Source organism: Myodes glareolus, chromosome 18 (genome assembly GCF_982192425.1).
Source record: "Myodes glareolus chromosome 18, mMyoGla1.1, whole genome shotgun sequence".
NCBI classification, from domain to species: domain Eukaryota; kingdom Metazoa; phylum Chordata; class Mammalia; order Rodentia; family Cricetidae; genus Myodes; species Myodes glareolus.
The window spans coordinates 10,537,738-10,563,204 of record NC_142043.1 but is presented as its reverse complement, the minus strand read 5'-3'; the positions used below and the strand labels follow the sequence as shown (position 1 = coordinate 10,563,204).

Here is a 25,467-nt window from a genome sequence, read left to right as displayed (position 1 = left end):
TGTTTGCGTCATTTGAAGATACCTGCTTATTTGTGAGATTCAATTGCTTGTAAAGCCCAGAGTGAGGCAGACTACACTGGGCTGAAACGTGCTTTTTGGCTTGGTAAGTAAAGAGTGGCGGGATGGCAGCCCAGGAGAACGCTTTTAAAGCATAAGGAGGCCGATGTCTTGTGTGGTTTCCTTCACTCTGTTCCCCTACACTGAATTGCCTGACCTAATATCAGGAGTGAGGTAGCTACTCAGGCAGGCGCAGTCCTAGTGCTGGTCTCAGAGCAGCGGGCTACGCACTTATCGAAAAGAGGTAGTAAAAAGAAATCTGGACCCACATACAAGATTCTGGGGCTTCCTCTTTTACAGACAATGAAAACAATAGGCTAAATGCTCGCCCAAGGCCTGCTCCTCAGGAGCCGCTCTGGGCAGACCTTCATCTCCAGCTGTTTTCAGATGATACACAAACCAAGTTACTAAATTTAGTCAGACACAGTCAGACCTTGAACTGGCAAGATGAGGACTGGGTAGGACCGCTTCAGAGCCAACACCGAAGTTCATTCCCGGAACCCACCCAGGAGAGATCTGCCCGGAAGTTGTTCTCTGACCTGTGCATACATGTGCTCAAACACACTAAGTAAAAAAATCTTAAAATCTCACTCTGAAGATACAGCTGACAGCAATCTCCCAGAACCCACATCAAAAAGCTGGGCATGGTGAAGTTCTGTAATCCCAGCACTGTGGAAACGGGACAGGAGGGTCCCTAGGACTTGCTGTAAACCAGTCTAGCTGAACTGGCAAATTCCAGGCTCAGTGAGAGCCTGTCTTGAAAACTAAGGTAGAGGGGCTAGAGAGAGGGCCCAGTGGTTAAGTGCTTACCATGTAAACATGAGAACGCACAAATGCCAGGCTGGCATGGTGACCTACCTGCAATTCAGCCCCAGAAGGGCACCAGATCCCCCTACAAGCTGCCTGGCGAGAAGAGCCAAGTCAGTGAGCTCTAAGAGACCATGCCCAATGGCAGACAAGGATGATTTCCCATGTAAACCTCTGGCTTCCACATACGTGCACACCCTTGTGCACACATACTCATACATATGTTCTCACATACATATAAACGTGCACATGAAATGGGAGAGCAACTGAGGAAGAGAGAGAGAAAAAGGAAAGAGGCTGTGGGCATGGAGATGTATGCCAGCGGTAAAGGCTCTTGCCACTTCAGCCTGACAACTGGAGTTTGGCTCCTGGAACTGGCATGGTGAAAGGAGAGAACCAACTCCAGAAAGTTGTCCTCTGACCTCCACACGTGCAGTTGTGTACACACACACACACACACACACACACACACACACACTAAACAGCTTCAGCTACATAGCACGACCTTGTCTTAAAAATAAAGTAAGACAGCCCCTACTCAGCTGGGCCCGAAGGTGCAGCTGGGCCCGAAGGTGCAGCCAAGCGCAATAGTCTGAGCTTGATTCCTGCAGACCCCCATGGCAAAAAGAGAGACTCAACTTCCCAATCCCTTCTCTCCTCCGCACAGATGCAGTGCATGCGTGTGCATGCACATATCACATGTGAAGTCTAATTTTATTTTTGAAAAGACTTTGAAGAATCAAATGTCCGCTGATTCCAGCATAGTCAAAGCTCATTTCCAGTTCCATCCCACAGTTCCTCTCCTCACTGAAAGGCTGACTGGGGGAGGGGCCTAAGGAATAAATAATGTAAGCAAAGGGAGCAGATACACCATGGTTCTGGCTCCTGTTAGGGCGGGGCGGGGCGGGGCGGGGTGGAGGGTGTCAGCGGACTCAGTGTCTCTGGCTGCCTGCAGTCCCCAGGGTTCCCTGCAAATGCCTGCCCCATACTTAACCCTGCCCTCTTTAAATCCTTACTATTGTTACTCCCTTCAAAGCTATCCTTCCCTGCTATGGATTCTTAATCCTCTTTAAAGTGATATATTTGCACCTCAGTAGATCAGCGGTATTTATAGGACAGGTCACGGACAACTGGCCCACATGAAAACCCAACCAATTTGAAGTCCCTTGGCCAAAGACTACATCAAGTCGTGTTTCATGCATAGAACTTATTTTTCTTCTCCCTTCCCATTGGATACTGGGGATTGAACCCAGGACGTCATACATACTAAGCAAGAGCTTACTGCTCTTACTACTCTCTCTCTCTCTCTCTCTCTCTCTCTCTCTCTCTCTCTCTCTCTCTCACACACACACACACACACACACACACACACACACACACACGGTGTCTCCCTAAGGCCTTGAGCGTATACTTTTCTGTGCCTGCATCCTAAGTGGCTGGGATTATAGGTCTCTGTGCCAAGAGGCCCACATACAATTTGTTTCTCCTTGTAATTAATTTTTGAAGGGTTATCTTTTATGTGTATAAGTGTTTGCCTACACACACACACACACACACACACACACACACACACAGAGGCATGTAGTGCTCAAGGAGGCCAGTTCCGGGAGCTGGAATCATAGGTGGACGTGAGTCACCATGTGGGTGCCAGAAACTAAAGCAGGATCCCCTATAAGAGCAGCAAGTGTTCTTAACCACTAAGCCACCTCTCCACCCCTGTTGATTTCTTTTTCCTTTGAGACAAAGCCTTCCTATGTAGCCCATGCTGGCCCGGAACTCCCAACCCTCCTGCCTAAGGCTCCAAAGGGTGGCATGAGCCACCACTCCCAACTCCCAGAGCTGTGCGGCCTAAAGAATGCGTCACACCCTTGCTCCCTTGCTCTGATCTCCCTTGCTCTGATCTCCCTACAGCTCCCCATCCACACCAGGGCACTTGGTGCACTCCAGCGCTGTCCTCTTCCTCGGTTTCCTCCACAGACACCAAATGCAGATGGGCTAGGCTCTCTGAGGATGAGTGGAGGGGGTAGGGCACTTGAGGGAGTGTGACTTCATCAGGCACCATGCATAGGGTGACAGGATGCAGGCAGCATCGGGACCTCCCCCTCTTCTCAGGCGGGTCTCAGCGACAGCTTCAGTGGGGAGACAGCTTCAGTGGGGACCCTACGGGGCAGTACGGGAGTCACATGGGGAGTGGGGAAGGAACTGCAGGAGTGCTGAGCTGTGTCAGGAAAGGACCGGGTCATCCAGCTGGTGAGTTACTGGGGGGATGGAGTTCGTGTAAATGAACTGGAAGAACTGAGAACAAGGGAGCTGAGCTTCAAAAACAGCAGAAAAACTGGTGGGAGCCAGGCCCAGAGCTTCCAGACTCCAGAGTGTTTGGGAGCCCTGCAGGGTTTTCAGGAGCAGTGCTGTGCCCCACCCCAAGGTCCTGAGTCAGCTTGCTAGGAGTGGACACCTGGGAAACTCTGTGCACAGCAAATTCCCAGGGGCTGCTGCTCTGTGTCTGTGGCCCACAGGTGAATGGGGAGGCGATGATACTTTTTACAGTCAAGGGGTGGAGGGCAGGAAGACGGCTCAGTAGGCGAGAGGGTTAGCTGCTGATGCTCCAAGATCAATCCCTGGAACCCACAGCAGAAGCTGAAAGCGGTGGTGTGCGCCTGCACTCCCGGCCAGCACTCACACTGCGAGATGGGAGGTGAACATGGGGATCATTTGGAAAGTCACAGGAGCCAGAAGCAGAGCCACAGAAACAAGAGAGACCCTGATTCAACAAGGTAGAAGGAGAGAACAGACTCCCGGAAATGCCTTCTGACCTCATGCACAGTGTGGCACAGGCGTACCTGTCCTCACACAGACACAAGATACGTTAATTAGTTAAATAAACAACAACAACATAACACAACTAAGGGGTCCAAGGGCCTGTGAGCTAGTGTGGATGGATGAAATCATGGACTTGCCGCCTGGGCACAAGCAGTGACATTACTGTTCAAGGACAGTAACAAGGAGTAAAACTAAAACAGGTCAGGCCTGCGCACATCCTCAGCAACTCCAAAATAAGTCTCCCTTAGAAGATGGGATCACAGGTGTGCGCTACCCTGCCCCGCTTTAAAGATGGCTTGTGGCGGGCTGGAGGGATGGCTCAGTGCTTAAGAGCTTATGCTGCCCTTGCAGAGGACCCGAGTTCAGATGCTGGGACTCACAGCTGCCTGGAACTCCAGCTCCAGGGGATCTGACACCCTCGTCTCTTCTGGCCTCTGTGGACTCTGCACCCACATGAGCACAGTCCTCCCCCCATACACACACACACACACACACACACATGCACACACGCACACACACACAATTTTAAAATAAGAAAAATAAATCTTTTTAAAAATAAAGAAGCACAAGGGTTGCGAGAAGGCTCAGCAATTACTTTTGCTGCTCTTGCAGAGGACCCAGATTCAGTTCCCAGTAACCAACATGGTGGCTCACACCATGGTAACTCCAGATCTAAGGGAACCGACACCTTCTTCTGGCCTCTATGAAGCACAGCTTGCATGTGAAGCACATACATACATGTATACAAATGAACACTTGCTCACATAAAATAAAGATAAAATCTAGCCAAGCGTGGTTGTCTACACCTTTAACCCCAGCACTGGAAGCAGAGGCGGGTGGGTCACTGTGAGCTCAAAGTCAGTCTGCTTTACACAGTGAGTTCCAGGACAGCCAGAGCTACAATGTGAGAACCTGTCTCTAAATAAATAAATAAATAAATAAATAAATAAATAAATAAATAGAATCTAAAAGATAGCTTGCCGCAGGGGGTGGGGGGATGGGGCAGCTGCCTTCCTGTGTCAATAGGGTAGCCCAGAGTGGTTTTGAACTCAAGATCCCCTTGCCTCTCCAGTGCTGGGATTACAGTCATGCACAATGAATATGAAATTGATTTTATGTGTAGCGAATATATAGTTGGTCAACATAATGAATATGTAACTGCTTCCGAAGCAGGTTCATGTGGTCTTTAATATAAGATACTTCAACATAAGATGCTTGAAGATACAGACTCCCCGGTCCTGCCGGTCTTTAGTGCTTGGAAGAGAATGGGAGGGGTCGCTTCAGGGCCTGAGTGATGGCTGGGGAGAAGCATTTGTCCTTTAAGCTGGAAAACAAAAAACTCAAGATTCAGGCATGGTCTGTGAGGGAGCCGAGGACATTGGTGGGACCAAGAAAAACCCCAGGGTTCTTATAGACTGCTGTCTCTTGCCGGACCCGTGGAGGGGCAAGGCGGAGGAGACTTAGCCATATGCAGGTCAGACACTCCGGGAATCTTCTAATGGTCTTACACAGCTAAGCTGAACTGGGCTGCCCCCCTTCTGGAGGTCCCTTCACTACCAATCAGCTTCGGTTTCCCCGAGACAATGAAAGGGCTGGTCTAACCAAGGCAACGGAGGCAGAGGGCCGGAGCCTAAGGTCAGCCGAGGCCTTAGAGCAGGCACGGGGCCTTTTGAGTTCACAAAGCCGAAATGGGCCAGCAGTTCAGCTGGGAGCAGGCGGAGGCTGCGGGGGAGATGGACGTGGCGGAGCTGCAGGAGTGGTACAAGAAGTTTGTGGTCGAGTGTCCCAGCGGTACGCTCTTCATGCATGAGTTTAAGCGCTTCTTCAAGGTCACCGGCAATGAGGAGGCCACCCAGTATGTGGAGGGCATGTTCCGAGCCTTTGACAAGAATGGGGTAAGGAGCCCTGCAGGGGGACCTGTGACCCACCCTCGAGCCCCTCAGGGTGAGGCCACAGATCCACTCTCCTGCTTTCCTGTCCATGCCCCTTGCCTTTCTGCCTCACCATTTCCCCAGATCCTCTCTCTCTCTCTCCCATCATTTGTCCTTTCCCCTCTTCTCATTGGCTCTCGACATCCTCTTCCTCAGAGGCAAAGGTCACTGGCACATAGCCTGGGCCTTATCTGTGCATTTTGGGCGGAAGAACTACAACAGAAGGACACGGTTTTTTCAAACCCTATAGGGCCCCTGTTGCTCTAAACACAAGGGACTGAGATGTCCCAAAGCCATCCTAGCAAAGATGAGCGCATCCCTTGCTAGGGCCCTCCAGGCACCCCTTGCTAGGGCCCTCCAGATGGAGGCTGCCCAGTTCTTCCCTGTTGTGATGCTGAAAGGGAGGTGGGTGGGTGGTTGCAAAAGCCCCTTCTAACTGTGTGTGCCTGTGTGCACGTGTGTGTGCCTGTGCGCGCGCACATGTGTCTGCGTGCATGCGCACCCACGAAGCCAGAAAGGAGCGTCAGATACCTTAGAGCTACAGTCGCCAGTATTTGTGAGCTGCCCAATGAGGATACTGGTATCCAAAAACGACAGTCCTCTGGTAGACCAGTAATTGCTCTTAACTGCTGAGCCTTCTCTCCAGCTTCCCTTTTCAACGCTTTAATTCATGGGGGATTACATGAATCAAATCCCAGAATTTCCTTAAGCCTTTCAATAGTACAAGCAGCTAAGTTACTATTTTATATACTAAGGTACTAAATTATATAATGCAACATGGTAGTCAGACTTTAAAATTTTTTAAAGATTTATTTATTATATATACAATATTCTGCCTGCATGGATCCCTGCAGGCCAGAAGAGGGCACCAGACCTCATTACAGATGGTTGTGAGCCACCATGTGGTTGCTGGGAATTGAACTCAGGACCTCTGGAAGAGCAGCCAGTGCTCTTATCCTCTGAGCCATCTCGCCAGCGCCCCAGGCTTTAAAATTTATGTGTGTGTGTGTGTGTGTGTGTGTGTGTGTGTGTGTGTGTGTGCGCACATTTTCATGTGTGCATTTGGAGGCCAGAGATGGATCTCAGGTGCCATTTCCTAGGAAGCATCCACCTTGTTTTTGTGACACCATCTCTCATTGGCCCAGAGCTTATCAACTAGAATAAACTGGTTGGTCATGAAGCCCATAAATCCTCCTGTACCCACTCTCTCAGCACAAGGACACAGGGATAGCAAGTAGACACCAATGCACTCTGGATTTTAAATTATGTGTGGTTTTGCACACGTGAGTGCAGTTCCCATGGTGACCAGAAGAGAGCAATGAATCCCCTAGAACTGGAGTTAAAAGTGGTGGGGCTGAGAGCAGAACTCTGGTCCTCAGCAAGGCAAGTACCTGCCTTTGACTGCTGAGCCATCTCTCCAGCCCCCATGTGCAGCCTTTTGCAATCTGAAGAAAGAGTATGCAGAAGAATTTGTGCCAAGCTGGCTCAATGGGATGCCACATGAGGTCTAAGGCCACACTCTTAGTTCCAGTCAGAGGGTGGTAGGCTCAGCAGTTTCAATGCAATGGAGCCTCTTCTGCTGAGATCAGTCATGAAGCACCACAGGGCCCAGAGCCAACATCAGACCTCACAGGTCCACCTCCTCCTCACCTCCTCAAGGCCATAGGAGCCTCACCAGGGAGGGCTGTGGTTTTTTGTCTAAATTAAATTAAATGATGAAAAAACTGGCGTGAGAGCTGGTGCATTGGTGGTGGGGGTGGTCATGTGTGCTGCCATCCAACCTTGGAAAGCATCCTAGTGTGAGGCCAACGCTGACTCCACAGACAGACCCCGTTCCAAACAAACAGATCCAAACCAAGAAAGTGAGCCTATTTTCCCAAGGCCAATTCTTAACTCCTGGTCCAGTGTTCCTATTTAGAAGGCTGGAAGTTTTGTTGTTATTTCTAGATTTAATTTTATTTTTTGTATGTGAGAGTTTTGTATCCTTGTTTGCTGATTAGTGGAGTGTATGTCTGGTGCTCAGGGAGGTCAGAGGGCACCCGATTCCCTAGAACCAGAGTCATAGATGGTTGTGAGCTGCCCTGTGCATGCTGGGAACTGAACCTAGGTTCATTGCAAGAACAAGTGCTCTTAACTATTGAATCATCTCTCCAACTCGTTTGAGACAAGGTCTCACTAGGTAGCCCAGTCTGGCCTAAAACTCGAGATCCCCCTGCTTCAGCCTCTTATCTCTGCCCCTCCTCTCCTCTCCTGAGAGTAGCCTGGGGTTGGAGTTTTATAAAAGGAGGATGAGGGCTGGAGAGATGGCTCAAAGTTCAGTGGACCCAGGCTTGATTACCAGCATCCACAACATCCACATAGTGGCTCACACCATCCATAAGTCCAGTGCCATGTGATCCAATGCCCCTATTCTGACCTCCATGGGCACCAGGCACACATGTGGTATACATATACACATGCAGGCAAAACATTCAAACACGTAAAACAAAATAAATAAATCTACAAAAAATAAATGTAAGGGACAGCTGAAGCCACCTCTTGTTAGTCCGGATTCCCTCTGTTTGTTTGCGGACCTTTCAAGACCATATCGCCTGGACAGGCCTGCAGCACAGGCACCAGTTTGAACTTCCTGTGTAGCTGCTGCCGGGCCAGGGCACAGTGCAGCCGAGCCAGGGAGAGCCAGAGCAACTAATCGCCCTAGTGCCTCCAGCCTGTGCCGAGTATATGGGTGTTTCCATCCATCTCAGGCTACAGTGGGTAATGTTGCTGATCTATGCACAGATGAGATTAACCCAGCCAGAGGCGCCCGAGAAATGGTCCCAGAGTTTCTATGACCTCACAGGGGAGGAGGCTGTACCAGGAAGGAGCTATGCCAGAATGTGCCTCTTGCAGCACGGAGGTCGTCGTGGAAAGTGAATCGTGTTGAGAGACAATATTATAGGAATAGGAAATTCTGGACAGATGATGAGGGCCATTTCTCTAGACCTGGTGGCACGGGCCTGCCATCCCAGCTATACGGAAGGGTGAGGCAGATAAAGAGCAGGGTCTCGGGGTGAGGAACCGTGTGCACCATGACACAGAGCCCTGTTGGAGTCCAGGGACAGTCACTGGGACTCATACCTGCTCCCTGGGGTGGGGTGAAGCTGGGATCTGTAGCCTCAACACTACCCGCACTCCACGCAGGACAACACCATCGACTTCCTGGAGTACGTGGCTGCCCTGAACCTCGTGCTGAGGGGCACCCTGGAGCACAAGCTCAAGTGGACCTTCAAGATCTATGACAAGGACCGCAACGGCTGCATCGACCGCCTAGAGCTTCTGGACATCGTGGAGGTCAGTATCTGCCCGTGAGAGCGCCCCACCCTCTTCTCACTTCTGGCCACTGAGTTGGGGTAGAAGAGATGAAACCATTCACAATGTGTTATCTGGGGGTCATCGAAATGTCCCTGCTGTGTGGTTGCCGCCAAGCCTGACAACTTAAACTCAACCCCTGGGATCTCACGGTGGAGTAAGAGGACAGGTGTGGAAGTTGTCCCCGACCTCCACTCGTTCGCCGTGGTACGCACGTGTCACCCTCTGACACACCTGCTGCTCACACATACACAATAACGGTGACGGTAATAGTAACAAATTTCAATTTGAGAAAAGAAAGCAAGAATGCCAGTGACCATGGGGGCTGGAGAGATGGCTCAGAGGTTAAGAGCATTGCCTGCTCTTCCAAAGGTCCTGAGTTCAATTCCCAGCAACCACATGGTGGCTCACAACCATCTGTAATGGGGTCTGGTGCCCTCTTCTGGCCTGCAGGCACACACACAGACAGAATATTGTATACATAATAAATAAATAAATATTTAAAAAAAAAAAAGAATGCCAGTGACCTAAGCAGCCACCTACAGAAATTAAGAAGAGCAAATTAAACCCAAAAATTTAAAAAGAAGAAACGAATAAGGTAGAAAGCAAAGCTCACGCTGCAGTCTCAGCACGCAGGAGACTTGAGCGTGAAGGTCGAGCATTCAAGACCAGAGCTCCCTGTGTGGGGAATTCCATACCAGCTTCGGCTAGAGTAAGACGCTGTCATAAAAGGAGAGAAAACAAGTGCACAAGAGAACAATTTGGAGTCAAAATCCTCACTGCTGTGACAGCGTTTGAGGGAGGAATTTAAAGCAGGGAGGGTGGGTTGGGTCACGATCCCAAAGTCTCACTCCTCCGTCCTTCTGTCCATCAGCATGGACACAGTGCCATGGTGACTGGAGCATGCGGTGGGGAGGCTGCTCACATCACAGCAGCCAGGAGGCAACCAGGCCGAGGGGCACCAGGCAAAGACCCCCTTCTAGACAGGGTCCTCCAAGCTCCCGTGATCTCCTCTCATAGGCCTCTCAGGTTTTGTGTCCATCCACAGGGTAAACCATTCATTCTGTCAGAGCCCTTTTGATCTGCTTGGCTCTGGGAAACACCTCCCTTACATGAAGGTATGTTTAACAAACCTTCTAGGCATCTCTCAGCCCAATCACATTAACAGTTCCAATCAACTAACATAAAAAGAAGAGTCAATAAAAATCAAAATTGTTTCTTTTTGTGGGGTAGGGAGAATGTGCGAGGCAATCCGTTTATTTTACTATTTTATGTGTATGGGTGCTTTTCCTGCATGTACAGTGGTGCCCCACTTGTGTGTTGTGCCCTCAGGAGCCAGAAGAGGGGTCAGGTCCCTAAACTGGAGTGACGGGAGTTGTTAACCATCACGTGGGTACTGGCAACCCAGGCCTGATCCTCTGGAAGAGCAGTCGGTGTTCTTAACCACCGAAACATCGCTGGAGCCCCTCCACGTTTTCTGTGTTTATTCATTTGTTTGTTTTGAGACAGTCTTTCATTCTAAAGCTCTTGGATTCCACGAAGTGGGCTTGCCAATGAGCTTCAGAGGAGCATCGCCCACAGTGGACCTGGGCGAGGCTCCCCGTGTCTATCATTAATCCAGAAACTGCCGAAGTGCCCAGTAGACTTGCCTACTGGAGGTGCTTTCTCAGCTGAGGCTCCCTCTCCCCAGGTGACTCCAGCTAGTGTCAAATGAACAGAGAGTAACCAGGATATCTGAGTTAGGTGACACCAGCCTGGAGGCCAGCAATAGGGAGCTGGCACTAAGAGACACAGAGGAGCCTAGCTCTTTCTCTCTGGCAGGCGATTTACAAGCTGAAGAAGGCCTGCCGCGTGGAGCTGGACCCAGAGCAGCAGGACCAGCTGCTCACGCCTGAGGAGGTCGTGGACAGGATCTTTCTCCTGGTGGATGAGAACGGAGACGGTGAGAGAGAGCTGGGGAAAGGGGCACCCAAAACCACCTGAGCACACATTCGTGGGGTGCAGCTCTTCTGAGAGTGGCTGATAGAGGCTGAGCCTAAAAATAACAATAATTATTTTAATTTTGCTTTATGTACATGAGTGTTTTGCCTGCATGTATGTCTGTGCAGCATGTGCGTGCAATGACCCCCCAAAAAAGAGTGTTGGACCCCCTGAAACTGGAGTTACAGACAACTGTGAGCCACCATGTGACTGCTAAGAATTGAACTTGGGTCCTCTGTAAGAGCAACCAGGGCTCCTAACCACGGAGCTGTTTCTCCAGACCTAAATATATTTTTTTTGAAGATAAAAAGATACCAGAGAAATGGTTCAGTGTATAAAGGCACTTGTCACCAAACCTGATGACCTGAATTAAATCCCTGGTTGAAGGAGAGAACCAACCACTGCAGGTTGTCTCCTAACCTTCCCATTCACACGATGGTGAGCATGTATGCCCCATCCTATCCCTATACAATAGTGATGATGATGTGAGCGAGGCAGAGGCAGGAGGTTGTGAATTCAAGGCTAGGCTGGGCTCCGTCGTGAATTCCAAGTCAACCAGGGCTACACAGTGAGACCCTGTCTCAAAAAAAAGAAAGAAAAGAAAAGAAAGAAGAAAGAAAAGGAAAGGAAAGGAAAGGAAAGGAAAGGAAAGGAAAGGAAAGGAAAGGAAAGGAAAGGAAAGGAAAGGAAAGGAAAAGGAAAAGAAAGGAAGAAAGTAGTTGGTACCTGAGGAATGACACCAGAAACTGTCCTTTGGCTTCCATATGCATACATGCTTGAGCTTGAGCACATACATGCACACACACGTACGCACGCGTGCACACACGCACACACACACAACTTATGAGTTGCAAGAAACTCCTCTAGACGCAGAATGGACAAGCCACAGGCTTCGAATCCGAGGCTTCGGTCTGGTTTGTAGGGAGAAGGAGGGAGGAGGGCCTTCCCAGCCCAGGCCTGCTCCCCTCGCCTTGTGACCGTGTCTCCCCCCTCGCTCAGGCCAGCTGTCTCTGACCGAGTTCGTCGAAGGCGCCCGTCGTGACAAGTGGGTGATGAAGATGCTGCAGATGGACGTCAACCCTGGTGGCTGGATCACTCAGCAAAGGCGGAGAAGTGCCATGTTCTGAGGGCCTGGGGACCCTTCCAAACCTCCGGGGTCCCCCAGGTTTTCAAAGTAACAGGAGGCCCTTGGCCTAGTTGGCTCAGGCCCACTGCTGCTTGGTGTGGTCTTCCTGATATCCGACCCGGTGTGGGAGAGCAAGGGGATGAGCCATGGCTGCTGGGCTGAAGAAGCCCACTGGGGTTCAGCCCATTCTCAAGATTTCCTAGTGTTGTAGGGGACTCTGTTACACTGCTCCCTAGCTGCTCCTACAAGAGCTGGGCCTTAGCTGGGAGACGTGGGGCTCCCTCTAATCTTTAGGTGTTCCCAGCAGAAATGGGGCAGCTGGAGGGGAGGTAGGGTGGGAGGCAAAGACTTAGGTAGGGAGCAGTCAGAACAGAGTAAGGATGGGGAAGGATCGTGACTGCCCCACTACCCGGGCAGCCTCCTCCCCAGGATGGCTTCGCCAGGGCTGACAAAGGGCAGATGACACAGTTACCTCTGTGATCCTCCGGCTCCTGGAGGTCTGCTGAGCTGAACAGAGGATGTGTCAGATGGGTGCTACTCCCCAGTTCCTCCCCCTCACCCCATCTCCTGCGGGAGCCTGCCACCATTTCTAGCCATAAGCCCACATGCCTCATTAAGGCTGGAGACACCTTCTCTTCACCTCTGGGGAGAACCAGGCACCTATGCATTGGGGTTCCAGGCCAGATTTTACCTCCGGCTGCTGTTGGACCTCTAATCTCCTGCAGGCTAACTAGGCAGTTCCTAGATTATTATATAGAAGTCAACCCCAATATAGAAACTAGATTTCCAGGGACCTCCCTGGCTAGCCCTCCTGCCTTCCTCTGCCCTTCACATCAGTGCAGCTGGGGAAGGCACCTTGGAGGACAGGAAGTGGAACCGGTGTCACTCTTAGACAGGGACCCCCTTCCCTCCCCCCTCCCGCAAGCCTGATGGGTTATCGACTTTACACTGAGTACATGTGATTGTATGTTAAAATAAAGTAAAATAACTTATTGACCTTGAGGGAAGTTTCTTTGCTTGTTTGAGAAAGGTTCCACACTGTAGCTCAGGCTAGACTGGAGATCACTCTATAGCCCAGGCTAGCCAGAACTCCTGCCTCCAGCCCCAGAGTCCTAAGATTACAAGTATGAGCCAATAAGCCCAGGTTTTTGTTGTTGTTTTGTTCCTTAGGGAGGGATTACTTGCTTTCCTTTTGGGGGCAGTTGTGATAGTTAAAGAAGCCCATGTTAGCTTAAGACCCATGTCAATCCCCCTTGGGTACTGGTATCACTGGTGTGCACCATAGTACCCAGCTTGAACTTCAGGTGATTTGTTTTGTTTTGTTTTGTTCTTATTTCTATTTTATGTGCACGGATGCTTCGCCTGCACATGTCTGCGCACCATGTGTGTGCATTGTCCACAAAGGCCAGAGAGGGTATCCAATCTCCGGGACTGGAGTTACAGATATGTGTGAGCTGCCATGTGGGTGCTAGGTCCTCGGCTAGAACAACTAGCTCTTGGGCCTGAGCCGTCTCTCAGCCCCTTGGGGGTTTCATATTTCCTAGGATGTTGCTATAATGGTTCCTTTAGAAATCACTTAGATGAAAACGTTCCATGGAAAACATGAACAGCATCCCAGATAGGAAAAGAGATTTGTTCCCCCAAATCATGGAGGTGGATGAGGCTGTGACTGCCTGAAGCTGCATCAGCAGATACCAGGATTCCATCAGAGTTCCCGCATCCAAAAGGAAGTGGCCTGGGAAATACAGCGGGGAAGCTGGGCAAGAAGATATGACTGGTCCAGAGAGGGGCATCAGATTGGAGAGATGCCACCAGAAAGTACCAAGCAGGAAGGAGGGACCAAGGCCCATTCTCTGTGTGGGGGCTCTCCTCTCCACGCTACTGCTCCCCCAACCCCCACAGGCACTATGCACCCAAAGAAACAAGAGGAGCCTCTGAGTTCAGGAGATTCTATATAATGCTAAGACAAGAACAAAACAATCACATCAGGCACCACACCGGGCCAACCCTCAGCATACAGAAGCCTCGGGGTGAGGCTCAGCCCGCAGCCTCCGCTACGGGGTTGCCAGCGTCTTCCTCCTCCTGTTCACCGTTCTGGAGTCTGCGCACAATGCCGGTCAAGTCCAGGCTTCGGGTCAGCGTGTCCAGGAGCATCTGGTCCTTCTGGACGCCTTCCATGAACTCCTCCAGAGACAGTTCCCCTGGGAAGGAGAGAAAGGGATTCGCAGGATGACGTCTCAGTAGTCCAGGGCTCGGAGCTGGATGTTTGCACAGGGCAGGGACAGAGCCAGCTTTGGGGGCATTGGTCTAGAACCCAGGATCTAGTGTAGGGATCCCTAAAATCCAGTTCTGAGCCACAGCAGAGGTGGGTAGAGGAGGTGACCAGCAGAAGGTCCCCTTTCCTTCTCCTCTGTTGCCCCTGTCCAGGGATGCCGCCAACCGCCGGGGAACCCCCCCTCGGCCCCCTCACCATCCCCGTTGATGTCGATCTTGGCAAACACGGTATCTGTGAACTCCTCCGCGCTCATGGATGAGTCGCTCCAGGGATTAATGGTTCGGATGGCCTGGAAGGACAGACAGAAGTGAGGGGATCCGTCCTTCTCCGTGGTGGGAGGGGCAGCAGAATGAACTTGTCAGAACTCAAGAGCGGTTCAGAGTGGAGATGGTGGTACCAGGGCCTCAGGCGCTTGGGAGACTGAGGCAGAATTGCCTCAAATTCGAGATCAATAAGGTCAAGTTGTGAACCAGTTTGCACTACAATGTAAGATCCTGTCATTCAAAGCAAGGGCTAGGAGGTGCCGGTGGCACATGACTTAAATTTCTGTACTGGGGAGGCAGAGGCAGAGACAGGCAGACCTTCGTGAGTCTACAGAGTGAGATTCCGTCTCAAAAAACAAATGCTGAGATGGCGGTAAAAGCATGCTGGCTGTCCAGGTAAAAAGCCAGGTGTGGTCCTGCTCCTGTCACCCTGGGGCTGGGGGCGGGAGTGGGGCAAGAGGCCTGCTGGGGCTTGCTGGTCACCAACCTAGCTCCAGTGAGAGACCCTGACTCAAGAAGATGGAACGGAACGACAGAGAAAGACACTTGGCGCCCTGCTCTGACGTCACACGTATACACACCCACACACGTAAAGAGTGGAGGTTTAGTGATGCCTTAGTGCCAGTGAAGAAACTGAGGTCCAGATCATGCAGCTGGTGAGAAACCTGTCATCCCTCGGTCCCAAATCCCATCTCATTTCTAACCCGGGGCTCTCAGCCCAGGCACCTGCCCTTGACCACCCACCGCGCACCACTGGCCCAGCCCTCTGCACCTGGAGTTACCCGGATGATGGTGAGCAGCTCATCCCTGTCTATGCACCCGTTGCCGTCCACATCGTAGAGCTTGAAATACCAGCGTAACTTCTGTTCCACCTTGCCCTTGAGGACCAGGCTGAGGGCGGCCACGTACTCCATGAAGTCAATGTAGCCATCCTGAGTGAGGGGAGACGGGCAAGGCGGGGTAAGCACTCCAGGCCTCCGCCCACCCTACTCAGAGCCCCTCCAGCTTCTGTCAGAACCCCGCCCCAAGGCCTCTGCCCACCTCACACCCTCCCTTCTCACACCCCCACCCCACCCCGCATCCAAAAGCCCTCAGATGCTAAGCAGAAGGGAGCAGAAGCCATCTCCTTGTCCTACCAATATCTGTCCTTCTAGAGACTTCAGCATTGCCTGCCTCTCATCTTCCTCAGAGGCTGTCAATCAAACCTGTCAAATCCACCCCACTGCTTCCCTTAGATTCCCAAACAGGGACCCTTCTCACAGCCTAAGCAGGTGGGAGAAGGAAGAGCAGGAGCCAGGGCTGGAAACGTGACTCATTTGGGAGCGCTCTTGTGTTGCTGGCTTGGCCCTTTCCTCTTGGCTTCAAGTTCCACTGAGCCCTGTTGTGTGCTGAGAAAGACTGGGAGAACTCGGAGCTCAATGAAACAGTCGCCCTGTCCTGCAGGAGTACGGTGTTGGAGGTGCGGGTTTGTATCCTGCCTCTTGGCCATCTCGGAGTTTTAGGATGTGGGACAAAAGACTTCCATGGCTCTCGGCTTCCTCATGGAGAAGAGAGACGGTGGTGCCCACTGCCAGGACTGCTTCGGACGAAAGGAGCTGCTGTAGCGTGAGCGCCGCGCACAGCGGAGCACAGGAACTCAGCGTACGCTGCTTGATGTTGCCTTTCTTTCTCTTTTTTTTTTTTTTTGAGACAGGGTTTCTCTGTGTAACCGTGGCCATCCTGGAACTCCCTTTGTAGACCAGGGTGGCCTTGAACTCAGAGATCCGCCTGCCTCTGCCCCCGAGTGCTGGGATTAAAGGTGTGCACCACCACGCCCAGTTCTGTTTGCTTTCTTTAATAAGTTTATTTATTGGACTGGAGAGACAGCTTAGCATTTGAGAGCACTGACTACTCTTCCAGAGGATCCTGGTTCAATTCCCAGCACCCACATGGCAGCTCACAGCTGTCTGTAACTCCAGTTCCTGGGGACCTGACACCCATGATAAACACCAAAGCTCATAAAACAAAAATAAATAAATTTCTAAAGATGTATTTATCTTTATTAGTGTGTCTGTGTGTTTGCCGTATGTGTGGGTGTCCTTGAAGGTCAGAAGAGGAGAGCGTAACCCCTGGAGGAGCTGTGAGTACCAGAGTACCAGTGTTGGGGCTGGGAACTAAACTCTGTCCTCTGAAAGAGCAGCACACACTCGGTCACTGAGCCACTTCTCCAGTATCTATTCCCGTGTGTGTGTGTGTGTGTGTGTGTGTGTGTGTGTGTGTGCAGATGCACAGGGGTCAGATCTGCTGGAGCTGGAGTTACAAGCCATTATGAGCTGCCCACATGGGGCTGGGAAGTGAACTCAGGTCCTCTGGAAGAGCAGCAAGCGCTCTTAACCACCGAGCCATCTCTCCAGCCCAGGATTACTCCTCAAATGACCACTACAAAGTCCCTTTGGGGGCAGGGGAAGACGCCTATGCCATCACAAGGCATCCAGTATGTGGACAGGACATTACAGAATCACCCCAACTCTGCAAAGGCGGGGCAGAATGCGGTTCAAGACAAGGTGACACTTCCACTGAGTCTTGAAGGTGGCTGATCATGGAGGAACACGTGATTTTCATATGTAGCATGAAGTTGTTGCGATGCTGGGGATTGAACCTAGGGCCTCAAGCACCTCAGGCATGCTACCGCTCAGCTACATCCCCAGCTCAAGGAGCACAAGACCTGTTGGTAGGAAATCCTCCAGGGCCCCTGCCGCTCTGCTCCCATCCTCTGCTCAACCCCAGCATGCCAAGGAGGGGCGAGAACGGCAGTGCCTGCTCCTCCGCTTCCAACCATAACTCGGGAACCAAGAGACCCAAGCAGGCAGATTGGAGCTGTAAATGAAGAAGCCTATGGCAGGCAGAGCTGCCGGTGGGAAGGCCATCTGAATCAGTAATGATATCTCTCATCGGATGCATGCAAGGGGAGCCGGCAGGGATATGGCAGTTGAGGCAAGATGGTCTCAGATTCCCTGGTCTGTTTGACCTTTGGCCTTAAGCAAGACCTTGACCACCCTGAGCAACACAAGGATCAGGCTCATAGTGAGCATTTGCATGGTATTGTTTTGTGTTCAAAGGCTTTCACACACCTTAGCTCAACGTCTTTGCCCAGCACCCAGCATACTTCCCAGGGTGGCCATCAGGGTAGAACAAGGCCCCTATGCAACAGCGCTCGAAGAAGAGAGAAAATTACTTGATGCATAACAATAAATAAGCAGGATCTTATGCAGCCCAGGCTGGTCTGGAACCCAGGATCATCCTGCCTTGCTTCCTGGATGCTGGGATAAGAGTGTGTGCCTTCAGCCCTGGTACCTTGATATTCCTTTTTTGTCTTCTTGTGTTGTTGAACTTTTTTTTTAATTGGTATTTGAGCTCTACATTTTCCTCTGCTCCCCTCCCTGCCTCTTCCCTCCCCTTTCAATCCTCCCCCAGTGTCCCCATGCTCCCAATTTACTCAAGAGATCTTGGTTTTTTCTACTTTCTACTTCCCATGTAGATTATATCTATGTGAGTCTCTCTTAGTGTCCACATTGTTGTCTAAGTTCTCTGGGATTGTGGTTTGTAGACTGGCTTTCTTTGCTTTATGTTTAAAAACCACCTATAAGTGAGTACATGTGATAATTGTCTTTCTGGGTCTGGGTTACCTCACTCAAAATAATGTTTTCTAGCTCCATCCATTTTCCTGCAAAATTCAAGCTGTCATTATTTTTTTCTGCTGTGTAGTACTCCATTTTGTAAATGTACCACATTTTTCTTATCCATTCTTTGATTGAGGGCCATTTAGGTTGTTTCCAGGTTCTGGCTATGACAAACAATGCTGCTATGAACATAGTTGAGCACACGTCCTTGTGGCACAATTGAGCATCCTTTGAATATATATCCAAAAGTGATATTACTGGGTCTTAAGGAATGTTGTTTCCTAATTTTCTGAGAAATTGCCACAATGGCATCCAAAGGGGTTGTACCAGCTTGCATTCCCACCAGCAATGCAGAAGTGTTCCCTTTTCCCCATAACCTCTCCAGCATAAGTTGTCATCAGTGTTTTTGATCTTGGCCATTCTTACAGGTTTAAGATGGAATCTCAGAGTTGTTTTGATTTGCATTTCTCTGATGACTAAGGATGTTGAATATTTCTTTAAGTGTCTTTCAGTCGCTGAACATTTTTACGAACACCTTCTCTTACTGTTACAAAGAAACAACAGAAAAACCAAAAAGGCCAAAGTCACCTTTTGTGAAGACACGACCTTGGACAAGTAGCAGGGCTTCACTGAGTCCTCATTTCCTCAAGGGAGATGAAAAAGGCGATATGAGCTTTCAAGACTGTGGCATGGGCAAGGCGGTACACACTTGTAATCCCAATAACCCATGAGGCTGAGGCAGGAGGATTGTTCCAAGTTTAAAGTAAGACTGGGTTACATAGTGAGTATCAAACCATAGAAACATCTCAAAAAATAATTTAAGTAAAAGATTGTGAAATGAATTCTTCCTCAGTAACTAGACAGCTGTGGTGTGTGCGTGTATGTGCGTACGTGTGTGTGTGTGTGCACGTGCATGTGTGTGCATGTGTGTGTGCGTGTGTGCGTGTGCGTGCGTGCATGTGTGTGCGTGTGTATGCGTGTGTGTGTGTGTGTGTGTGTATGTGTGTGTGTGTTCGTGCCTGCACTTTCAGAGGTCAGAGGTTGATGTGAGGTGTCCTCCTCTGTTGCTCTCCACAGTATTTTTTGAGAGAGGGTCTCTCATGGGAGGTGGAACTCATTGGTCAGCTAAACTGCTGACTAGTGGGCTCCAGGAACCCACCTATCTCTGACTCCTCCCCCAGGGCTGAAGTTATAGTTGTGCATCCAGTTTTTCACGTGGGGGCCGCCTTGGCGAGCACTATACTGGCTGGTTGTTCCCTAGCCCTAAGTCCTCTCTCCCAGCACTTCCCATGGACTTCCTGTGCTGAGAATGTAGATTCGCTCATCTCATTCCGCAGCAGCTCCCAGGAGCTGCCCATTTCTGTCCCCACTCAAGCTGAAGTTGAAAGAAATGAAGTCACACAACTGAAGGAACGAAACAGGGTCTTCTAAACTTTACTCCAGACACAGACCGAAAGGACGACCCGGACCTGTGTCTGGTGCCATGACTCTGCAGAGCAGTGCCCTGGAGAGACAGGAGGGGGCAGGGCACAGACGTTGCCTTTGCCTCCCTGGTTTGCCCCTCCTCTGTGTACCTGGTACCCAGAGGTCTTCTCACTGGAATAACTAACTTTTGAAAGAGTCAGGTGAGCCAGTGTTTCGGCCCTGGAGTCAAGCAGTAGCCATTGTCATCTTGGCACAGCCAAGACAATTTTTTGATAGTACTGAGACTAGAAACCAAGCCTTAAAAAACAAAACAAACAAACAAACAAACAAAAAAAACAGTCTCTAAGCCTGGCTGGTCCCCATGTAGCCCAGATAACTTTGACCTTCTAATTCTCCTGCCTCCACCTCTTGGATACAGAGCTGACAGGTGGGCTCCATCACAGCCAGTTTATGTGGTGAACTGAGTCCCATGCCTTGCACAAGCTGTACAGTCAAGATGCACCCACAGAACTCAGGGCCTTGGGCTCACTAGGCAAGCATTCCACCACTGAGCTATGGCCCAGCCCTGTAATTCATAATGAGTCTAGTATGCTCTAATAAAACTTTATCTACAAAGCTAGGCTCTTGGATAATGAAGCCTGGTGGCACACACCTGTAACACCAGCACCCAGGGGCAGATAGAAGGGTCAGACACAGTTCAAGGCCAGCCTTGAACTATAGTGAGACTCTGTCACAAAAACAAAAGCCAGGGCTGGGGACGCAGCTCGGTTGGTAGAGTGCTCGCTGGGCATGCCTCAGGTTTGGGGTATACCAAACCAAGTGTATAAACCAGGTATGGGGTACACAAAGGGGGAGCACACTTTCAAAGTCAGCTGGGCAGTGGTGGTGCATGTCTCTAAACCCAACACTCAGGAGGTAGAGACAGGTGGATCTCTGTGAGTTCGAGGCCAGCCTGGTCTACAACCAGGACTGTTACTGTCTCACTAAACAAAAACAACAAAAAAAGTTCAAAGTTATCTTCAGCCTTGGTAGTGACTTTGGGGCTAGCCTAGACTATGAGACCCTGTCCTCGGCTGTCATTTGAACATCTCTGCTTAACCTCTCTCTACTTTGAAAGTAAGTGGTCAGGAATGTGTCCTATCTCAAGGCCAGGTTTTTAAAGTGCCCGGTGCTGATGTCAATGGTCAAGGTCAAGAAAGTGTGACCCACAGAGTAACTGAATACACTGGTGTGGGAAGGCATATTGGCTGTTATCCAGATTCTGTGTGTGTGTGATAGAGTCTTGTTATACAGCCCAGGGTAGCCTCAGACTTGTGGTGATTCTCCTGCCTCAGCCAGATCAGTGCCGAAATTGCAAGCATGCACTAACATGCCTAACTGTGCTCTTCATTATAATAATTTCTTAATTAAGCTAATGTTTATTATAAAATCCCTATTGCCCAGGGGATGGTGGCGCACACCTTTAATTTCAGCACTCGGGAGGCAGAGGCAGGCAGATCTCTGTGAGTTTGAAGCCAGATTGGTCTACAAGAGCTAGTTCCAGGACAAGCTCTAAAGCTACAGAGAAACCCTGTCTCAAAAAAAAAGAAAGAAAGAAAGAAAAGAAAACAAGAAACCAAATGAATGAATTTTTTTAAATTTATAAATATGAATTAATAAATTAATAAAAATAATTTTTCATCCATGTGGGAAATTGCCTGCACGTATATCTTGCCCAAAAAGGCCAGAAGAGCAAGTGGATCTTCTGAAACAGGAGGTCGTTAGCACCATTTGGGTGCTGGGAATCGAACCCAAGTCCTTGTCAAGAGCTCGTTACTGCTGAGCCCAACTCTCCAGTCCAAAAATAAAATCTAAAAACGAAAGCTGCTCTGATTGGAAAGCCATGGCCAGGAAAGGCAGAAATGGAAGACCAATTTTCTTAATAAAGTTTAAACCAGGAAACCAGGAAACCAGGGAGTGGGTTGGTGAGGCTTAGAGGCGGAGCCAGCAGGTGCTAGACCAGTGGTTCTCAACCTGTGGGTCTCCACCCCTCAGAAAAACCTGTCTCCAAAAATAGCTACATTCTGATTTCTAGCAGTAACAAGATTATGGTTGGGGTCAGCACGTGAGGAGCTGTATTAAAGGGTCGCAGCGTTAGGGGGGTGGGAACCACTGCTCTAGAGGACAAGAGTTGGAGCACCACAAAGCCCCAGGGGACGGTCTGTACGGTCACGAGGAGCCAGGTTGGGTAGAGACAAGAAATTGACTGAGTTTTCTGTTGTTTGGTGGGTCTTGGGGGACAGGAATGGTGTCTCAAGCTTCCCAGGCAGGCTGGTAACTGTGCAGCTGAGAATATTTGGGGTTTGGGGGGCGGGGATGGGGTCTCATGCATCCCAGGCAGGCTGTTAGCTAACTGTGCAGCTGAGAACATTTGGGGTTTGGGGGGCGGGGATGGGGTCTCATGCATCCCAGGCAGGCAGCTAACTGTGCAGCTGAGAATGACCGTGGACATTTTCTTGCCCCTACTTCCCATGTGCAGAGATTCAGCATGAGCCCTGAGCCCAGCTCCCAACTTTGAGGGGAAAGATTGAGTTCCAGATAACATGTGACAGAAACTAAAGAGATGGTACACAAGTGACAAGGGTCAGGTGAATGTAGGGGAGCTGGGTGGTGTGTGGCTTGACTCTTCCTACAGATGTGTCTTGACCCAAATGGCTTCCTTAGCAGGTGGAGAGAGGATGTCTCAGTGTGTTTAAAGATCAGGTCCTGGGCCCCTCCCAACTTGGCCAGGAGGGACCACTGCTTCCCCTGGAACTCGGGGTGTTCACCCTGCTGACCCCTTCCCCCTCAGCACCCTATCTCGGGCTCTGTGGTTCACCTCCCCCATTGGAAGAGCCCGCGGTCACCAGGACTCTGCCCTTGAAATATTCCTTTAGCTCATAATCCGATTCGGCCTCTTAACTCACCTCTTAGTGAGTTTTAAATAACCTCAGGAGGATCTTGGTGTCCCCTAGAAGCCCTGACCACAGTGGACATGGGACCCCACATTGCTGAGAGACCCCCTGTCCCAGTGAGAGGCCATGGTAACCAACAGAGTACCAGGTGGGGAAGCAGGTCTGTGGGTATGGGGTCCTCCATCATTATACCTGACTGTACAGAACTGGCAGCTTGACAGATGAGCTCCAACAAATCTACCTCTGTCTCTCTCTCAGCTCTGTCTCTCTTTCTTTGCCTTCCCCAACATCCCAGACAGGGTCCCACTATGTAGTCCTTGTGGTATCACAGAGGCCAGCGCGCCTCTTCCTCCCCAGTGCCGGGACTGACAATGTGCACCAGCACACCCAGCTCCAAATGAAAACTTAACCAACTGTGCCCATCCTGGAATCAGATCCAGGCGGATGAGCGGGACCTAGGTTCAATCCCGGCTCAAGGCTGTCCTTCCCTGTCCCTCTGGCATCTCCGGGAGTCTCACTCAGTGCATCTGGGTAGTTACCAGGAAAACATGCAACTTACTCTCCACCTGCACCTTCAGACTGCCGTGGGGAAAGGTGAACCAAGGTCACCGAGAGTTGGGAGTTAGATATTTGGGTCCCAGTCTGTACCCAGTCCTAATACTCAGAATATCATGGAGACTCAGGTATGGTGTGCCTGCCCAGCCCAGCCCAACCCAGCCCAGTTTAGCCTCGGCTGCAGCTCAGTATCCTGCTTTCTCCTCTCCCCTCCCCCTCTCCTTTCCCCTCCCCCCTCCTATCTCCTCCTCCCCTCTTCTCCCCTCCCCCTCTCCTCTCTCCTTCCCTCTCCCCTCCTCTCTCCTTTCCTCCCCTCCCCTCCTGTCTCCTCCTCCCCTCCTCTCCCCTCCCCACTTCTCTCCCCTTCCCTCCCCTTCCCTCCTGTCCTTTCCTCCCCCTTCTCCTCCTCATCTCCTCTTCTCTCTCTCTCTCTCTCTCTCTCTCTCTCTCTCTCTCTCTCTCTCTCTCTCTCCACCCCCTTCTGGCTTCACCCCTCACACCCAAGGAGCTGGAGGTCTCTGCATAAGCATCACATTCACCCAGAACCAGCACCTTGGGAAGCTCAGTGGCAGGCAGCTCGGATGAGCTCACACTTGTCTTGGAAGCCACTGCCCTGCGTGCACTCCCCTCTGACCTCTACTTTCCCCTGTGAAGTGGGTCTTGTTATCGCTGCACCCGCAGGGCCTAAAGTGGAGACACTTAACATCTGCTGAATCAAACCTCTAATGTCGAGATCCACCATTCAAACAAACAAGATGCCGGGAAAACCAACTGGCCCAAGCTCCCTGTAGCTAATGCTGCACGCAGCAACGTACACTTGTAATTTTAGCAACATGGAAGCTGAGGCAGGAGATTCACCATGGGTTGGAGGCCGGTCTTGGCTCCACAATAAGACTCAGCCTCACAAACAGTGAAAATCTGAAGTAACTGTTAGGATGGACGCTTCTTTTCTCCTGTTCGCTCCCCCTCGCCCCCACCTGTTCCCACTTCTGGAGGCCTCCCCCAAGAACCACGGCCCCCATCCTCTACCCACCTTGTTGAAGTCAAAGGTCTCGAACATCTGTTCCACATACTGGCTGGCTGAGGGGCTCAGGTTCTTGAGGCCAAAGAACTGGCGGAATTCGTAGAGGGTGAGCTGGCCAGAGGGGCACTCCGTCATGAACTTTTTGTACCACTGGTGGCACTCGGTGCTGCTCAGCTCCTCCACTGACTTGCCCTCCACGACGTTGCCCATGGTCCGGGCCCACGAGGCACTGCCCTAGATGGAGAGATGCGTTCTTTTCCCTAACTCCCCCTGCACAAGGGTGGCTCGGCTTTCTGAAACCTGCCCTACCTTCTCACCAGCCTAAGCAAAGGCAACCCGGTGAGTTAGACGGTGTAGCCAACTGTAAAGGGAGGTGAACAGGCCGTAACTCACATTCAGACTAGGGGATGCCAGGACTGGTATTAAAGCCAAATCCTTACACCAGCTGGAACGGCAAGGAACAGAAATAGAAGAAGCTTAGAGACCCGTGGTGCCAAGATTAGAGCCTTGAGCTGCGGAAGAGAGGATTTCTACCCAGTTTGCAGTCCCTTAATCCCTTAACGGGATCGGGTGGGGGGCTGGCCAGCAGCTACTGTGATCCCGTGACCTCTGTGCCCTTCTCATACGACTGCATTCTCAGTGCTCTGGCTCTTGCCTTCAGACACGGGACTGACATACGTAAGACAGGCCTGGTTTCTCTCCAGACAGAGAGGCCATAGTGGCCCAGACAGCGCTGCTGTGTGCAGTTGTTCAGGTGTACACTATACTCAGATGTCAATCACATGGGAATGCTGCGTGGATTCAGAGTTTAGGGGCCTTTAAGACATGTCTGCAGGAGCTAGAAGGAACCCCTACCCATGCGCACGCAAATCTTCATGGACATTTCCTCTGGGTTGAAGCATTCCCTCCTGGAGAGGACAGAGGACCATGCAACTCCCAAGAGAAAGTCAAAGACCCCTCCCCAGTGGGCACATGATCAGCAAGCAATTACTGAAGGTGAGAAGACCCACGCACCTGCCTCCCTCCAGGGGCTCAAAGGGTGAAGCTTCTGTGAGCACCATCACCCATTGGTAGGGCTTTCAGTGACAAAGCCACTTGTGTGTCACCCAGACTCCTGTAACCCTGCCCACCCTCTGAAAATAGTTTATAATGGAAAACCCTTGAGTTTCTTAACAATTTGTAACAGCGTCTATGAAACTAGCAACTGAAGAGTTTGAACAGTGGCACTCGTCACCACCCAGGGGCAACATGGTTGATGGGT

General features: G+C 50.8%; 2 protein-coding genes across 2 annotated transcripts; one reads left to right on the top strand and one right to left on the bottom strand.

Annotated features, from left to right (window-relative positions):
- Nucleotides 1-5,359: 5,359 nt before the first annotated feature.
- Guca1b (guanylate cyclase activator 1B) lies at nucleotides 5,360-12,671 on the top strand. The gene is made up of 4 exons (XM_087897829.1): nucleotides 5,360-5,579; nucleotides 8,799-8,948; nucleotides 10,788-10,908; nucleotides 11,946-12,671. Exons 1-4 carry the CDS (start codon nucleotides 5,373-5,375, stop codon nucleotides 12,071-12,073), a joined length of 606 nt encoding a protein of 201 aa, XP_087753955.1. The 5' UTR covers nucleotides 5,360-5,372; the 3' UTR covers nucleotides 12,074-12,671.
- A 1,340-nt stretch (nucleotides 12,672-14,011) lies between these two features.
- Guca1a (guanylate cyclase activator 1A) lies at nucleotides 14,012-24,698 on the bottom strand. The gene is made up of 4 exons (XM_048445187.3): nucleotides 24,216-24,698; nucleotides 15,393-15,542; nucleotides 14,543-14,636; nucleotides 14,012-14,273 (listed from the first exon to the last, which is right to left on the bottom strand). The coding sequence occupies exons 1-4, from the start codon at nucleotides 24,414-24,416 to the stop codon at nucleotides 14,110-14,112; spliced, it is 609 nt and encodes a 202-aa protein (XP_048301144.3). The 5' UTR covers nucleotides 24,417-24,698; the 3' UTR covers nucleotides 14,012-14,109.
- Nucleotides 24,699-25,467: the final 769 nt, after the last annotated feature.

Bases quoted from the DNA above. Each gene is read 5' to 3' on its own strand.
- Guca1b (XM_087897829.1), top strand. From the start codon at position 5,373: ATGGGCCAGCAGTTCAGCTGGGAGCAGGCGGAGGCTGCGGGGGAGATG. The intron at 8,949-10,787 runs GTCAGTATCTGC...TCTCTCTGGCAG, and splicing joins AGCTTCTGGACATCGTGGAG to GCGATTTACAAGCTGAAGAA. The intron at 10,909-11,945 runs GTGAGAGAGAGC...CCCCTCGCTCAG, and splicing joins GGTGGATGAGAACGGAGACG to GCCAGCTGTCTCTGACCGAG.
- Guca1a (XM_048445187.3), bottom strand. From the start codon at position 24,416: ATGGGCAACGTCGTGGAGGGCAAGTCAGTGGAGGAGCTGAGCAGCACC. The intron at 15,543-24,215 runs GTGGGTAGAGGA...CCCCTCACTCAG, and splicing joins AGACCTTTGACTTCAACAAG to GATGGCTACATTGACTTCAT. The intron at 14,274-14,542 runs GTGAGGGGGCCG...TCTCCTTCCCAG, and splicing joins GATCGACATCAACGGGGATG to GGGAACTGTCTCTGGAGGAG.